This window comes from Mauremys reevesii, linkage group 11 (assembly GCF_016161935.1).
Source record: "Mauremys reevesii isolate NIE-2019 linkage group 11, ASM1616193v1, whole genome shotgun sequence".
Taxonomy (NCBI): domain Eukaryota; kingdom Metazoa; phylum Chordata; order Testudines; family Geoemydidae; genus Mauremys; species Mauremys reevesii.
Window position 1 is genome coordinate 65383055 of NC_052633.1, and position 17411 is coordinate 65400465.

General features: G+C 42.3%; 1 protein-coding gene across 18 annotated transcripts in view; it reads right to left on the reverse strand.

The window, feature by feature from the left end:
- The window catches only part of KALRN (kalirin RhoGEF kinase), a 737748-nt gene that overhangs the window by 258809 nt on the left and 461528 nt on the right, over positions 1–17411 (reverse strand). For all 18 annotated transcript variants that reach the window (XM_039493997.1, XM_039493996.1, XM_039493992.1 and 15 more), the window contains one exon: positions 2339–2508. In XM_039493997.1, the coding sequence (XP_039349931.1) occupies positions 2339–2508 (170 nt within the window). The remainder of the gene's footprint in view (positions 1–2338; positions 2509–17411) is intronic.

Here is a 17411-nt window from a genome sequence, read left to right on the forward strand (position 1 = left end):
GTGAATTAAGAGAGTTGGAATTGCCAGTATTTTAGCCTGATTCCCCTTGATTTCTTAGTCAGAATGCAACATAACCTGGGAAAAATTCCAACACTGTAAATATTTTAAAACACTAAAGACAGATTGTGACTTGCCCTTGTGTAGGTGCCCAGGATGACGGGTAGGGTGCGAGGAATCTTCCCCTCACTGTACACTCCGTGTGCCCAGGGGTGTTCAGGAACTGCTTCTCCTATGCACCCCCAGAGCACACATCATCTCAAAGGGGACAGAGAAGAGAAAGGGCCATGGCACCACCCCCTAGTCTTCAGTTCAAGCACACAGGAGGAGCAGGTTGCACCATCTTAATGCCAGGGCTCTGCCTTAATGCCACGATCTGGCCCTGAGATAGTTGTGTGTTATAAATACAGGGCAGAAACTATTTTCATTATTGTCAGTTTCCACATTGCTGGCTGTCTCACATTTAACATGAGGGATCTGGAGTCTGAAAGTTAGCTCGGGTTCTTTAATATATGTTTGTTCTGAGGGTTCTGTGGATAAATAAGCTTTTCAGGGCGTTAAGGGTAAATTCTCTCCTTAGACATGCCAGTGTAGTTTTCCCTAACTTCAGCGAGAGCCATGTAGGCAGATCTGAAGACAGAATTGAGTGCCAAAGTTTTGGTGCTTAAGCTAAAACAAGTAAATTTAGAACAAAGTTATGTTTTGTTTCCCCCATAAATTACATAGTAGCAGCTGCATTACTTGAGACATTTAAAATAAGACCGTTTGAAGCACTATAAAATATACTGTAAGGAAAAATCCTGCACTGGTAGTGTAATAGGATGAACCAGCAGACATTTTCCATTGCTAGTCCCTATCAGTCTGTGATTCTGTCTTGAAAAAAAATCCAAACATGTTGAAACATCAATTCCTGGGACTGAAGCAGTAAACTGGCACTTCTGTGCAAGCACTGCAACCTAACCATGATACTGGAAGGTGATTAAGAATTTGCTCCTAGCCCTGTATAATGAGTGGTGTGTAGCTGCACCACCCCAGGAGAAGCTCCACAAAGAAACTATGACTTGAGCTCCCGTTTTGCACAGTTGCATGGGGAAGCATGCTGAGTTAGCTTATTACCAAACACAGCACATTTCCCCCCACTCCTGGCCAGCTAGCTTGTAGTCCATGAAACCAAGACTCTGCCTTCTTCTGTCCTTCCTTACCCATCGGCTCACAGCAAGAAATATCAAGCAAGGAATCCCTGGTTTTCCCTCCTGCACTCAAAAGGCTGTGATCCAGGTAAGCCTTGTGCAGGTGTACAGTGAGGCAGAGACATGTACACCCTTTTTCCCCCCATGTAGCTGCATATGGTTGAATCACAGTCAAGCTCTATATAACCACATTATATATAGCAAAAGTTCTTGCGGTGGAATGTACATAGCTGCATGTGGAGGAAGGGAGAGAGGTAGTTTGTATCTATAGACTCTGTATGGACGACTCAAGAAGAGTGAATACGATTTTTGGCATTTAGTTAATTCCCATTAAACAAGTTACTTCTTCTATTTTAGCGATGATCATTTGGTTACATTCCTGGCAGGTATTGGAAGATTCTTCACACTAGGATAACCCTCCCAATACAAAAATATAGGGCTTGATTCTAATCTCGGTCACAACAGGGAAAATCAGTAAAACACCACTGAAGTCAAAGTTAAACCAGTGTAAATGAGAGCAGAACGTGACCCTTGAGGTGGAATTTCTTGATAAGATACAGAAACACAGGATAGGAACAAAGTTTAAGAAACTCATATTTACTGAGAGGAAGGAAACATTTCTTAAAGTCAGTCAACTAGCGCATTCTAAATTGGGTAAAAAGAGCAGCTTTAATTTATAATACAAATACCAATACAAGAACAGTCTGACAGCATGAATAAACTACATGTACTGTACACAATGAAATACTGTCGCCTGTTATGTAACTATACAGGTTTTATTTACAGGCATACAGCTTCCATACAGCAAGAGTAATCACGTAACTCACTGGGCCTCAGCTCAGAACCATTTAACAATCTTCCATAAATATTCACTCAAAAATATTCACCTGAAAAACATTTAATCTATACATCTATCAATCCATCAGATACAGCAACCCATGCTGATTCATAGACTATTCTTCTTAGTCTCTACAAATCACTCCTTGCAGTTTCAATAAAATACTATTAGAGCCTGAATCATCGTAAATATAAAAAAGGTAGTGAATATATCCTTCTGTTAAATTGTAAGTTACATTTCCCCCATTAAACTGCACCTAACGCACAATGCTTTGCCAGATTTCTTGACATCTCTCCTGAGGTAGGAAACATACCTGAGCTGTTGGATTAGATCTTCCCCTTCTTTAATGACATTGAGGGTAGCATCCAGGGTGGCTGTTTGCTGCTGCTGGAACTGCTTGATAAGCTCCTGAACCGCATCCACCGAGTCAGCACAGACATCCTCTAAGAGCTCCTTCTGCAGATCTTCCATCCATGTCCACAGCTGTGAAGGAGAGGAAAGAAATACAAATCAGAAAGAAACAGAGGTTGAAATTTAACCCTTTTATCCTTTAATCCCATTTTAGAAAGCATTAATCAAGACTCTACACACAGATTCAGATGCTAAATGATACCTAAACTTATGGTTTCAAAATCAAAAACCTGTACTGAGTTCTCGATTCTGGCAGATGGAATTTAATTTTAAACATCAAAGTAAAATACACATATCAGAATATTAAGCACTTTATTTCTCAATTTAATTGGCACCTCAGTCTATTATATATCACTATAACCTTAAACTAACAAACTGCTGCAACGAACTCTACATACAACAAATACATTATAACCCCTTAAATTTGCAATGACCCAGTCCTATCAGGAGCTGAATGTCCTCAACTCCCAGTCACTTTGCTTGGAGTTGAAGGTGTTCAGCATCTTGCAGGATCAGGCCCTAAGAAAATATATCAAGTGTGTGATATTGATTGATAATCAGTTGTGCCCAGTCAACCATGCTTTCCATACAGTGTTTCTGCAATGTGCCCTCTGCATCTGAGATTGTGACTTTAGGATCTAGATGAAATCCACACATAATAAAAAGGTGTCTTTGTTTTTACTAGACAGCAGTGACCCCAAATCAATTCTATGCTGATCCAGTCATTTAAAATGGTCCTATTAGTTAAAAACATCATTTTACTAAGTGTTTAGATTAGAATTTCCAGCCAACTGTTCACTCACTGAAATCTGAACAGCAGACAAGCCCAAGCTCCTAGATAGTTACAAAGCCCCCTACAAAGCACTAAGGTTTCCCCATTAAGCTTTCCTTAAGAGCAGTGTAAAATTGTACCAACTGAGCTGGCGATGTGCCAGCAAATCCTCATGGCTCTATGAGAGAATATTTTCCACTTGATGTGTCCCATTAACCCAGTCTCTGTTGCTCTCTGCTGCATGTTGTGCAAGGTGACAGGACAAGTCACTGTATTGGGAAGTGTCACCATTCCAACTGTGGCAATTCTAAAAAGGACAGGGCTAGTACATTGGGCAACAGTGGAACTGTGTTTTGTCTGCTCTTCCATGCCGCTACAAAGTCATTCTCCTCAAAGAGAGTTAGAGGTACACATCAAGGAAAAAACAGACCACTACATGGGAGAGTCAGTGAAGTGGGTAAAACTATGTTTCTCTTCAGAATGAGGCCCAATTGACTATAAGCCTATCTGTTACTGACTATTTGTGTAACCACGGGCAAGTCACTCAGGAAAGCATTTTCAAAAATGTCTACATCTGCTTGAGATTGCACCTGAATATCTGAACTCATTAACTTCAGATCTTTCCAGAGGATGACCTTTGATTGTGAGGATTTGCATAACAAAAGCTATCAGAATTTAGGTTATCCTTGACTCAGACGGTTTTAAATCTTTAGACTCCACCAATCCCTGGGAAATCCTAATACAAAGGATCAGTCAGTATTAATAAGATTAAGAAGATATTTCAGAAACAACTTGCAAAAGGAATCTGACTCAAGTTTATCTTTATTTCACACCTCCCAGGTGTTGTACTACTAGTAATTCCAATTAGAATAATTCACTACAAGGTTCTTCATTTATAAGTGCAGCAAAAGTAATAAAATGAAATCCACTACAGCATCACTCGGAGGTCAAGCTGGTTGTTAAGTGAGACCAAGAAGCCACACTCTTTATTTTAGCTTGATACAATTCAGTAAAACATTGTGTGTTCTGGGGGACTGATTTTTAATTCTGACGCAACTACTGAATTGATTTAAAAAACCCCATTTGGCATACAAACCCTATCAGAAAGAGTTTATAATGTATTTCACTGTAGCCCTTCCCTGGATTCAATAACGCTTTTCCACCCTTTCTGTTCTAACGAGTGAAGGGCCCATGGTGTGACAGGGAATGATCACTAAATCATGTCAAAGGTTGCTATTCTGCACCTCAAGTCATACTTCTATGTTGCAATGTGCAGAGTATTACTGAGCACTGGTATTTCTTGTCAATGATTTAAGAGTTGTTATTCTCAGCTCAGAGTAATTGTGAGGCTCAAATTTCATCTGTTTCCACTAAAAAATGGAAATTGAATGCGGGAATCAACAGAAAATATCACTTGGTAAACACCATTTGTACCATGGAAACATTTACTAAGGAAATTTGAAAACAAATGAGCTGCACAAATTAAACAAACTGCCATCAAACTGCATTAAAAAAACCTGCATGATCCATTGTTCATACCAGTGGGTCACTACATGATTTTCAGAGGTGCTGAGCATTCTCAATATCCACAGACATCAGTGGGAGTGGAAAGTGCTCAGCCTCTCTTAAAAATCAGTCCATTCCAACAACCGATTTTAAAAACCAAGGCAACTTTTTATATCTATAAATCATTAACTTTTGATTCAGATCATTTTTCAGTGGATAACCAAACAGAAAAGAATAAGTCATCAGACATATGGTACGTGGCCCGTAGGCTTCCCTATGCTTACTCCTGGGCAGCCAGTTCATTTTAGGCTGAGTACAGATTCAGTTTTTCATTGAAACCCTTTATGTTTTGTAATAAAGTTTTTGGCATACATTTGCAGGAAGCGAGTTTTCCTCCTGCATTTTAACATTAGTAAAATTTGCAGTCACATATTTTCCATATGTAATTACCATTTTTATTATAAGTGCCAACAATGTGCATAGCTCAGAAAAAGAAAGCAGTCTCTACTCCATCTCGCTTCGCAGCTCATAAAAACAAAGACGATAGAAAAAACTGGAAAACCTACATGAAGCAATAATATAGAGGTATTTTTGTTCACTTGCTTATTCACATTTACTGAATTATGGTCTGCTCCAATAAATCATGGATGCAAATATTAATCATTAATCCCTAATGGCTAGCAACCTGATATGCACCTGCAAAAAAATATCCACCCACAAATTTTACAGGTGCAAAATACATTCAGGTGAAAATTTTGTAGTTGCAAACTGCAACTACAAGAAAGATTGGGATGAGTATTTAGCCCTTATGGTCCATGAACAAGCTGTATATAGATAGTTTAAAAATAAATAAGGCAATCATAGTTTCTAATAAGAAAAAAAAGATTTAATTCCCTGATCACTAGATTGTTGCTCTATAGGAAAAAAAAACAGGCACTATTTTGGACCATCTGCCACTTTTCTTATGTATTGTAGCAACTTTCCCTCTGTTCCTCTCACCTATTATACACAGGCAGCTTCACTTGATGGAAGAACAAGACAGCTCTTTACTTTCAGCTTTGTCAACTGATGCAACACCCATCAGTTTACTCAAGTACTTAATGAGAGCACTTACTGGAGGTTTGAAGGACACCTGTGTCTGTTACCTAGAAATTATTGCCTTTGACTTAGAGCAAGGGACCACATCAGTCAAAAATCTGAAAAGATGATTAAGAAAACCTTGTCTGCGAGTGTGGAATAACTATTAAGCACCCTGTGCTACACCATCTTTGAATGCTGCTACTTCTAAATGCTATTCAGTTTCAATCCCTCAAAATATGATTTAAAAGTTTTTAGCAATGATACTAGTAGAAAGCAAAATAAGGAGTGTGTAAATAACTATTGAGATTTTTACAGTTGGACTAATAATTAAAAATGAGAATAATAAAGAAAACAGATGACTTGTACAATCTCAGGGAGTATACAAACTACTATTTACAATATAAGGTATGATATATCTGCTTAATTTGCAATATAAGGTATGATACAGTGTGCTCTGAAAGTATGTTCATGGTAGGTCAGTAGGTTAATAGTCATCAGGATAACTAGTGCTAAAACAGTATTAAAAGAGAAATAAAGTAACCATCCAGGTTCTCTCACTTACACACTGAAAAAGTGGAGATAACATGTCACAGGGTATTTGTGAGAATTAATTAGCTCATGTTTATAAAGCACATTGAATATGTCAAATGCTATCTAAATGTAAGTTATTGTTATGTTTTCTTGGGGTATTTCAATACCATTTTCATGTCAGAAAGGTCCTATGTCTTACATGTAATGATGGAAGACAGAAATATCAGTGGAAACATATTAAACAATATATTGATTGATAAGATGTGACGTGACCAGTAGGGTTGCCAGGCATCCAGGTTTCGACCGGAACGCCCGGTCGATAATGGACCCTGGAGGCTCTGGTTGGCACTGCCGACCGGGCTGTTAAAAGTCCAGTCGGCGGTGCAGCAGAAGCCTAGGGCCAAGGCAGGCTGCCTGCCTGCCCTGGCTTCACGTGGCTTCCGGAAGCAGCCGCCAGGTCCCTGCAGCCCCTAGGCGCATGGGAAGCCAGGGAGGCTCCACGTGCTGCTCCTGCCCCAGTACCGGCTCTGCAGCTCCCAGTGGCTGGGAACCGTGATCAATGGGAGCTGCGGGGGTGGTGTCTGCAGGCACAAGGGCAGTGCACAGAGCCTCCCTGGCCCCCATGCACCTAGGGACCTGGCAGCTGCTTCCTGGGAGCTGCAATTAGTGCTGCCGGGACCATGCATCCTAGCCCTCTGCATCCCAGCCCAGAGTCCCCAACCGCACCCGAACTCCCTCCCGGAAACTGCACCCCGCACGTCCCCAACACCCTGCCCCAGCCCTGAGCCCTCTCCTGCACCCCAAGCCCCTCATCACTGGCCCCACCCCTGAGCTCCCCCCAGCCAGAGCCCTCACCCCCTGTACCCTAACCCCCTGTCCCAGCCTGGAGCTCTCTCCTGCACCCCAAACCCCTCATTTGTGGCCTCACCCAGAGGCCACACCCCCAGCCCAGAGCCCAGACCCTCCCCGCACCCAAACCCCCTGCCCCAGCCTGAAGCCCTGTCCCACACCCAAAACCCCTCATCGCCAGCCCCACCCTAGAGCCAGCTGGAGTCCTCAACCCTCCCGCACTCCAACCACCTGCCCCAGCCTGGTGAAAGTGAGTGAGGGTGGGGGAGAGTGAGTGACAGAGGGAGGGGGGATGGAGCGATCGGGGTGGGGCCCTGGAGAAGAGGTGGGGCAGGAGTCTTCAGTTTTGTGTGATTAGAAAGTTGGCAACCCTAATGACCGGATATCACAAATGAAATGTCACATGATTAAATGTCCATACTAAAGTGACAACACTGAAACATCACGTGACAAGAGTGATGCAACCCAATGCTGCTGATAAAACCACAATGTGCAACTTCCATGGTGATATGCTGATAAGACATCCTGCAGCGAGATATTATATGACCAGATGTCATCAACAAAGTGCTTGTGAAGAAAGAACACAAGGAAAGAAGGGACCAGTTTGTGAAGAAAGGATCTGATCCCTTCTTAACCTCTTTCTTGCTTTTTCATTCCCTTGCCAGTTTCTTGATATTCATTCTTGGTTAGGCTGCATCTGGTGCTTCTGTATGTGAAGCTGTTTTAATTAGTATCCTCGCCCATGGCAAAAGGATTTGCAAAGCCTAAACATCTGATGTTTTTTCCAAGTTCTGCATGGACCACACTGATACAGCACAGTATAATCTCCTCTTGAGGCAAACGTGCTAATGGCAGCTACACTTGCATCAAGCATGTAGATCCCCAAGGACATATATATGCAATTCAGAGCCTAACCACCGCATGAGATGAAGGTGGCTTTACCAAGGAGTCTAATGTTCATGCTCTTTAGTTCTCCTCCTGTCAGCATGAATTGCAAAAACATGGTCTCCTTTTAGCAGTTTTTATTTTTAATTTAAGTTGTCTGGTAATTATGAAGACAATTAGCTGAGAGACTGCAAAGAGAAGAAAAAATTCAATACTCAGTTATACTGGTGTAAATCAGGAGAAATTCAACTGAAGTCAATTTATACCAGTGTAACAAAGTAGAATCTGGCACAGGAGGTGCGCCTAACAGCTGCAAGACCATGCACTGAACATTCAGTGATTTATACTGATGGGAAGGGGAGCCATGAAATTCCCATTCAAAACTCTCTGGTTCATCACATTCCATAACTTCTCCAACAGGGGATCTAGATATCCCTCTTCCTCTACACATGTCCCTGTGGTTTGAATGATCATTTGCTAGACATATATACACATTTATTCTGATCTGCAGTTTCAATACCTTTGTGCGCCTCCCCTCTTCTCCCCCCTCGCCCCTCCCCACTAGGAATTTCACTTGACAACTCTGAATCACTCTGAAAACTTTTGAAGGATTCAACAAAGTGATTTTTGCCTTTCTGTAACCAAAGATTCTTTCTGAAGCCACCATCTTCTCAAACTATCATATTAATATTAACCACTTTAAACTAGTTTTATAGACTCTGTTTATCAGGCGCATGCATTTACGGGGGACTAGAACATGTTTTTGAGTGACAGGGATGAATTACAGGAGATTGCCAGCATAGCTTTAATGAAGACTATTCAATACAGAAACTGTCACAGATGTTGACAACGCATACTACTGGCTGTGCATACTACTGATAGAGCTGTATGCTCAGTCACAGATTCACAGATTCCAAGGTCAGAAGGAACCATTGTGATCATCTAGTCTGATCTCCTGTATAACACAGGACAGAGAACTTCCCCAAAAATAATTCCTGGAGCAGAGCTTTCAGAAAAACACCCAATCTTGAGTCAAAAATGATCAGTGATGGAGAATCCACCATGACTCTTGATAAATTGTTTCAGTGGTTAATTACCCTCACTGTCAAAATGTACACTGTATTTCCAGCCTAAATTTGTCTAGCATCAACTTCCAGCCATTGGATCATGTTATACCTTTCTCTACTAGATTGAGGAACCCATTATTAAATATTTGTTCCCCATGTAGATACTTATAGACTGTAATCAAGTCACCCCATAACCTTTTCTTTGTAAAGTTAAATAGACTCAAAGAGCTCAATCACAATACGGCATACTTTCTCGTCCTTTAATCGTTCTTGCAGCTCTTCTCTGAATCCTCTCCAATTTATCAACATTCTACTTGAATTGTGGGCACCAGAACTGGACACAGATTTCAAGCAACAGTCACCCCAGTGCCAAATACAGAGGGAAAACAACTTCTCTACTCCTAGTTGAGATTCACCTATTTATGTATCCCAGAATCGCATCAGCTCTTTTGGCCACCTCATCACACTGGGAGTTCATGTTGAGGTGATTATCCACCACAACCCCCAGATCATCTTCAGAGTCACTTCTTCCCAGGATATAGTCCCCATTCTGTTAGTATTGCCTACATTCTTTGTTCCTAGTAAGTATGTCCTACATTCTTTGTTCAGGGGAACTGGGAAAAGTTCTGTCCTCCTTACCTTGAGGGTACCAACGGAATGCACTATTTATATTCATTAAAAAGAGGAGTTTCTGTAGAATTTGCTGACTCATCAATGACTATGTTAAAAAAAAGCACTTTTTGCCTGCAGCGTGAACCTCTTACTTATGACAGGCAGGGCTGGTGCAAGGAAGTTTCGCGCCCACCTTGTGCCCTCGCCTCCAGCCCTGCAGCAGCTCCTCGCCCCCCCTCCACCCTGAGGTGCCCCAACCCCCGCAGCAGCTCCCCCCCTGCCCTGAGGCTCCCCCCCCCCGCCCGGAGCCGTGCAGCACCTCCCCACCCCAGCTCACCTCTGCTCCGCGTCCTCCCTGAGCATGCAGCCCTGCTTTAATTCTCCTCCCAGGCTTGCAGCGCCAAACAGCTGATTGGTGCTGCAACCCTGGGAGGCAGGAGAAGTGGAGCAGCGACTGCGCGCTCGGGAAGGAACCGCTGTAAAAAAAAAAATTGGGGGCACCGCTTTTTGGGGCCCCCAAATCTTGGCGCCCTAGGCAACCGCCTAGTTTGCCTTAATGGTAACACCGGCCCTGATGACAGGCCTGGCATATGAAGGGTTAATTCACAGCACACATGCCAAATCAGAGGTGGGAGTGTAGATGCAATGAGTCTCTAAAGTTAATAGTGAACATGGTCAAAGCAGAGAAAAAACAAAACAAACCAAACAACAGATGACTGAAAGGAAAAGGAGGACTATGCAGTGTACATTGAGAATGTGTCATGTTCCAGAGGAATCCCTTGGCAAGTTCATGACAGATGAACAGACAAGTTACTTTTCTTTTACATGGCTTTCTACATGCTAGATTTATTGAAATTTGGCCTATATGTTTGTGTTTACAATCATTTGGCTCTAGCTGATTTTTTTTTTTTTAAAGAGATCACAGATGGCAGAATTTTTATTCAATAGGGGTCTGGCTGTATTTCAGACTCAGACTCTTCTGATTGGGTGTAGGGTGTGCTGCCAGGATACCTCAGCTCTCCCTTCCCTGCTCCTTAATCCTTTGTAAAATAATCTTATAAATATAAATGAATTGGATCTCAGCACAGTCCTTGATGACCCTGCTCTCTTGCTTCCACAGCATCAGAGCGTTGTTAATACTGCTAAGGTATGTGACAGGTTTAAGCCTGTAAGGGATCTACCCATGCAAAGGACTGGTGAGCATTTAAGCTTCTGTCAAAATCGTGGGCCAGATTCTGAAGTCAGTGGGAGTAGCAAACGCATAGCTAAGGGCAGGATTTGTGCCACTGTGTTCATGATAATCAGCTGATGATGTCACAGGCTGATCTCTTATACATTTAGCTTACATGAAACTATATGCATATACTTATTTATTATTTGTATTGTGTTAGTAGTGTACCCACACAGGCCACATCTACCCAATCAGTAATGCTATCTTGTTGTCCTAGGCTCTGTAGAAATGTATTTAAAAACATTTCTCCTGTTCTAACAACGATAATGCATGTGTGTGGTTGTTGTTGTTTTTTTTCATTTTATGTGTGTGTATGCATCTATGGTGGTGACATCCATCTGATAAATGTATTTACTCTGTACCTTTAACAGCTTCACCTGCTCTCTGCCCACTAATCCATTTTACAAGGACTACTTCTAACATTCCAAACATGTGAGCACCTTTACACAACTGCCATTTTTTAAAACTCAACCTGTCAGAAAGGTCTTTCCTTTCCCCCCTCAAATGGAGAGTCTTCCTCTCACAAAATCCCCCCAAACAAATTTCACTGAGCCAACACCCATAATATTCAGTACTGGATCAGGGCTTTATGTGTAAGGTTTGATATTTCACAACCTTGCAGAGAGGGCTGATATTTGAAAGTCAAATTTTCTAGGCAGCCTTGAAAATCTGAGCTGGGAGTTTTATACCATTTGAAAAGGAAGATTCACAACTTTTCAACAAGACACGCAGCACTTGATTCTACCCCTGAAAGGTCCCAAGATATAAGATACTGAAACAGTGAAATGTTTATGTATAAAAAGCTAATTTTGGTCATTCTTAGAGTGCTTTGTTTGTGTTTCAATTACATTTTAAAATGTATCTGTATAGTGAATTGTGGTGGGAGGAGCTAAAATGCCGAACAGGCCAGTGGACCAAAAATTAGATGAAGCTTCTTGGGTATATGGGTGAGCAGCTTTGTGTATTCAAAAGGCTGGACCTTCCCAGAGATCTTAAAAGTCGTCAGTTTAGTCATTTTGTTGATTATCCTGAACCTCAGAGCACTCTATCATTTGATAGGCATATTCTTCAAAATGACAATAGTAACAGTTAAATTTAAGCAATATAGTGCAAAGCATAGATCGGGGTAGGCAACCTATGGCACGCGTGCCGAAGGTGGCACACAAGCTGATTTTCAGTGGCACTCACACTGCCCGGGTCCTGGCCACCGGTCCGGGGGGCTCTGCATTTAAATTTAATTTTAAATGAAGTTTCTTAAAAATTTTAAAAACCTTATTTACTTTACATACAACAATAGTTTAGTTATATATTACAGAGTTACAGAAAGAGATCTTCTAAAAACATTAAAATGTATTACCGGCATGCAAAACCTTAAATTAGAGTGAATAAATGAAGACTCGGCACACCACTTCTGAAAGGTTGCCGACCCCGGTATAGAAAAATAAACTGTGAAGTGGGTCAATTTAAGATGAACAACAGAATTAAACAGTGTCCCAGAAACAGTCATGTTTGTTCGTGATTAACTTTGATTCATTGTCATCATCTATTCTGTTTGTTAGAATCAACAGCAGGAGACCATAAACAAGCCAACATTTAATTTAAAGATTCCCAAGGTCTCTACCACAATATAAAAGCCAATCTCTGTTAAAATTAAAGACCTAAAAGAACTAGATCCCCTAATTAAGGCTCTTGCTTGGAGCACAGTGAATTTAATTTCATAACCATAGCACTCTGTGTGTGTGTATTTTAAATGATACAGATAGCGATACCTTTGGTTACGGTTGCCTGACACTTTCCAGTAGAAGACCCTGTTTTCTGTTGCTTATAACTTTGTCAAACTTAAACTGTTCAGGCTGACATTCTCCACAGTGGGTGTCTGCTTAAGCTGAAATTTGTGAGGAAGTTTCAGCTAAAACTCTGAGAAAGAGGGTTACCATTTGGCTGGTATTTGACTGGCCTGGTCAGGTTTTCTATGGATTTGCCGGATGCCAGAAAAATAATTTAATTTGCCAGATTTTTTTTTTACGTGGGTCTAAAGATTTCTATTATTATCACAATACACTGGGAAATCGAATGTTAAAAGTTTCTATGTCCCGCTAAAGATGCTGCAGTGTTCCCACTTCAGCTGTCTGCCCACCAACACACAAGTGCACCATGCATGTGTGTGAGAGAGGGTTTGAGTCATGTGAGAGTGAGGAGATGTGCCAGGCATATTAAATAATGGAAGATCAGGGAGATGGTGCAAGTGGATCCTACTATACTCCCAGAAAAAAAGCTATCATCAGAAACTGCACATTCAATGACAACTGGCTACAGGAAACAGACTACAAAGACTGGCTGGCAAAATGTGCTGATAAAACAAACACCCTTTTTATTATCAATGCTGTTAGTCTTATCTATATATAGTATCTAGAGAGGAAAACATAAGTGTATGTTGAAGGGGAGAACGGTGAGGAGTGGTTGCAGAGTTGCCATGTGGTTGGGATTGCAAAAGGCTTGACTTTTAGGGAAGGTGCTGGGTTTTTTTGAATTTCAAAAGTGGTAACCCCTGGGGGGAAAAGTTGTTTGGCATGTATTAAAATATTTTTACAACTGTTTCTCTGAGAATCGCTAGCACCTCTATGCTTTGGAGCAAGGACTTGATATTTGGAAGGCTGTTCCCCTAAGCCAGAGAGGTGCCTTTAGCCAGCCTTATGAAAATTTGTCCAGTTTTCGTCAGGATATAAGCATCTGCTAAACTGCAGTTTGCACATGCTCAGTAGAGACTTGTTAGAGTTTGCAAGCTACGTTTTCTCAAGATTCCATTTGTACTGAGCATGCTCCATCCCCCCACAGTTCCTTGTGATGATCAGACTGTGCATGTACCATTCATACTAACTAACTGAACATGCTCCATCCTGGGGAAGCCAGGGCTGAGCAAGACTGTCCCTACATCATTCATACCTCCCATGTGCCAGGGACCATGGTGGTGCTGGACACAGGACCTGAGAGCAGCAGGACAACCCATCCTGTGCTCTCGGTGCTTCCCTGCTCTCAGTGCTTCCCTGCACCAAGGCAGTGTGTAAAAGGAGGAAGCAGCCTGACTGGAATTCACAGAGGGGTGAGAAACTTGGGGGCAGAGAAAAGAGATGCAAGCCGGGGAGGAAGACTGGGGAAGAAGCCTGGGGGGGGGGGAATAGGAGCCCAGTGGGAGAAGGGACTGTGGGAGGAGCAAAGGCGGGCAGAAGATGGAGAGGAATAGGAATAAGGGGCAGGGGCAGAAGGAAGCGTGGAGAGGGTAAGAGCTGCGGAGGCAGGGGGCAAGAACTGGGGATGTGGCAGGAACAGAGAGAAGGGGGGAAGATATGAGCAGGAGGGAAGGAAGGAGCAGGAGTCAGATGGGGAGGGGACAGGCAGGAGCCAGCATGTATAGCAGAAAGGTGGGGACACAGGCAGAACTTGGGAAGGGGCAGGAGCTGGGTATGGGAACCAGGGGCAGGAGGCGGGGAATGGAGGGGATAGGAGCAGAAGGGGACAAGGGGAGGATGTAGTGACAGAAGGCCATGGCTGGCCCTTCTACCATTTAAAATGGCAGCTTTCTAAGAAATATATAAAAACCCAGATAGTGAGCCCCACTGCATAATAAACAAACAAAAAGGTTTAAACAAGCGAAAGACAGGCTTGAAGCCACAGCCTGGCCAGCTGGCTGCCAGTCTGGAGTCTGATGCTGAAATGAATGCAGGCAGCATGTGTTTAATCCCCAGAGAACTGGGAAGCTGCATATGCAGCCTTCTACATTACAGAACTGTCACATTTAGTGCAGCACCCAAGAAGCTTAAATATGCCTATATCAGGTTGGGATTCCTTTGGGGTTTTATATCTGTCACTCCACTGCCAGCCAACATAAACACCACCAAGGCAGTGCCCAACCTTATGTTTTGCTTAACCCTTCAATACACTGTGGCGTGTATGCTCACCTGCATATGCACCTTTTTAGACACTCAAATTCATGCTAACAGCTAACCTTAGGGCATGTCTACACTGCATCTGGGACTGACTCTCCCAACCCAGGTCCACACACGTGTTGTGGTAGGACTTGTGCTAGCTCTCTCAAAACAGATGTGTAATCGGTGCTTCAACATTGCAGTTTAGGCTGGAGCTTGGGCTTTTAAGACCATCTCCTGTCCCCCAGGCTTCAGAGCCCAGGCTCCAACCCAAGCTGCAACATCTTCACAGTTATTTTTAGAGTGCCAGCACAAGCCCCGCTACCATAAGTCTATGGACCCAGGCTGGGTGGCTTTTAGATATGCCATTTAAGCCCTGCTCATGAAGCCAAGAATGTAGTCAAGTGTGTGCCTGTGTCTACCCCCTACTGTTCAACTTCAGCAATTAATGAACAAAAACTATTTCCAGCTTTGTCTCTATTCAGGCTGAAGACATCAGTGCTGCTGGCACATAACCACATGAGTTCCTGCCACTCTAAATATGGGGGAGAAAACATCATGTGCATTAAACAGAAAAGAAAATCAGTAGAGAAAGAAATAGCATTTATAAGTTGCTAAATTGGTATTTAATTATACAAGGCCATTAAAAAAGTTACTAACTATCTAGAGCTGTTGACAGTGCCCCCTTATCTTTACATTTCAGATACAGGATATTGCCAACCCAAAGGATTCCAAAAGCTTGAGTCTGGCCTTAAAATCATGAAATTATCTTGTAATTTATGTAAAAATCATGTAATTTAAAAATACTAAAAATACTAAATGTTATTTTCTTGTAATTTGCCTTCTGTTTTTTGAGTCTTTAGGGTGCCCTTGGGTTGCATTTGCAACCTTTTTTCCAAAAGCATGAGGTCTAGAAACTTACATATTTTTAAATCAAAGCTGAGATTCTAATGAAATCACTTGAGTCCAGGAGCTGGAGCTTTATCAAAAATACCAAATATCACAGCCTTGCAATATGATCATGAAAGTTGGAATTCATAGCAAATGACGGTGAAACCTACAGACAGACTTGATGCAAAAACCTACAGTAAGACACCCTCAAAGCCTGGGGAAATGACTCATGTACAAGTCTGCAGAATTCTTCTATCCTGGAAACTCACTGACAGTAATTTCTAATTCTGCCCTGGCATATGGGTAATTGGATTTGATTCCCAAGGGAGCACTTTCAGGTCTTGGGATAAAGAATGTCTAGTAGTCTTTGGTCTAGCAGGCTTTGAAAGATATGTATGATGATCTTTAGATGATATTTAATGTATTACAATAGCAAGGCACACAGTATAAAGTTTTTATGTGCCTGGGAATAAGATAAGATACGATAGCGACAGTATTCATGAATGATCAAGTGGGAGTGACTTATGTAGTTCATCTAAATTCATGGCACTGAAACATTTATACTGCACCAGAAAATTGTATTTTCAGTATATGCCATGTAGTCTTAGCAATGATTTTGAGAGTTTTTAAAATGTTTTATTGGTGCTATTTTTCATACCCCTTCACCAGTAAAGAAAGCATCCTTAGTACAATGAGTCCAGGCCTCAGAGGGGACCATGTGCAAGAAGCAGTGCTTGGAGTCTCCCCTTTCCAATGACATAAAGAAGCCACTTTTAGTCTTGATAGGTCATAAGATATCTGGCCTTAAAATAGTCACTGATTCAGGGCTAAATATTGTCCTGTGCCTTCAGCCAGTGCAATTCAGGCAGTAGGGTTGCCACCTTTCTAATTGCTGGTAACCGGACCCCTGAGGCCCTGTCCCCTGAGATGTCTGCTGGAACTAACAAGGACTGTATCAGGGGAAAGGATTGGGCCCAGACTAGGAAGGAGTCTTGTCTGTGAAAGAACCTTATTGAGATATTACCTGTAATCAGTTCCTTAATATATTAGGCTTAGATTTGCGTGTTTTTGCTTTATTTTGCTTGGTGACTTACCTTGTTCTATCTGTTATTACTTGAAACCATTTAAATCCTACTTTTTATACTTAATAGAATCACATTTGCTTATTAATAAACCCAGAGTAAGTGATTAATACTTGCGGGAGCAAACAGCTGTGCATCTCTCTCTATCAGTGATATAGAGGGCGAACAATTTACTAACTTACTCTGTATAAGGCTTTATACAGAGTAAAATGGATTTATTTGGGGTTTGGATCCCATTGGGAGCTGAGTGTCTGGGTGCTGGAGACAGGTAACCGACTGAGCTGTTTTCACTTAAAGCCTGCAGAGCTTTGGGGGCGTGGCCCAGACCCTGGACCTGTGTTGCAGCAAGCTAGCATGTCTGGCTCAACATGGCAGGGTTCTGGAGTCCCAAGCTGGCAGGGAAAATGGGCTCAGAGGTAATTTCAGCACATCAGGTGACAGTCCCAAGGGGATCTCTGTGACCAAACCTGTCTCTCTCTCCCTCTCTCTCCCCCTCCCTAGCTCGGCTCTCTCTGTTCGGGGGCTGGGACAGGAGCTGCTGCAGCC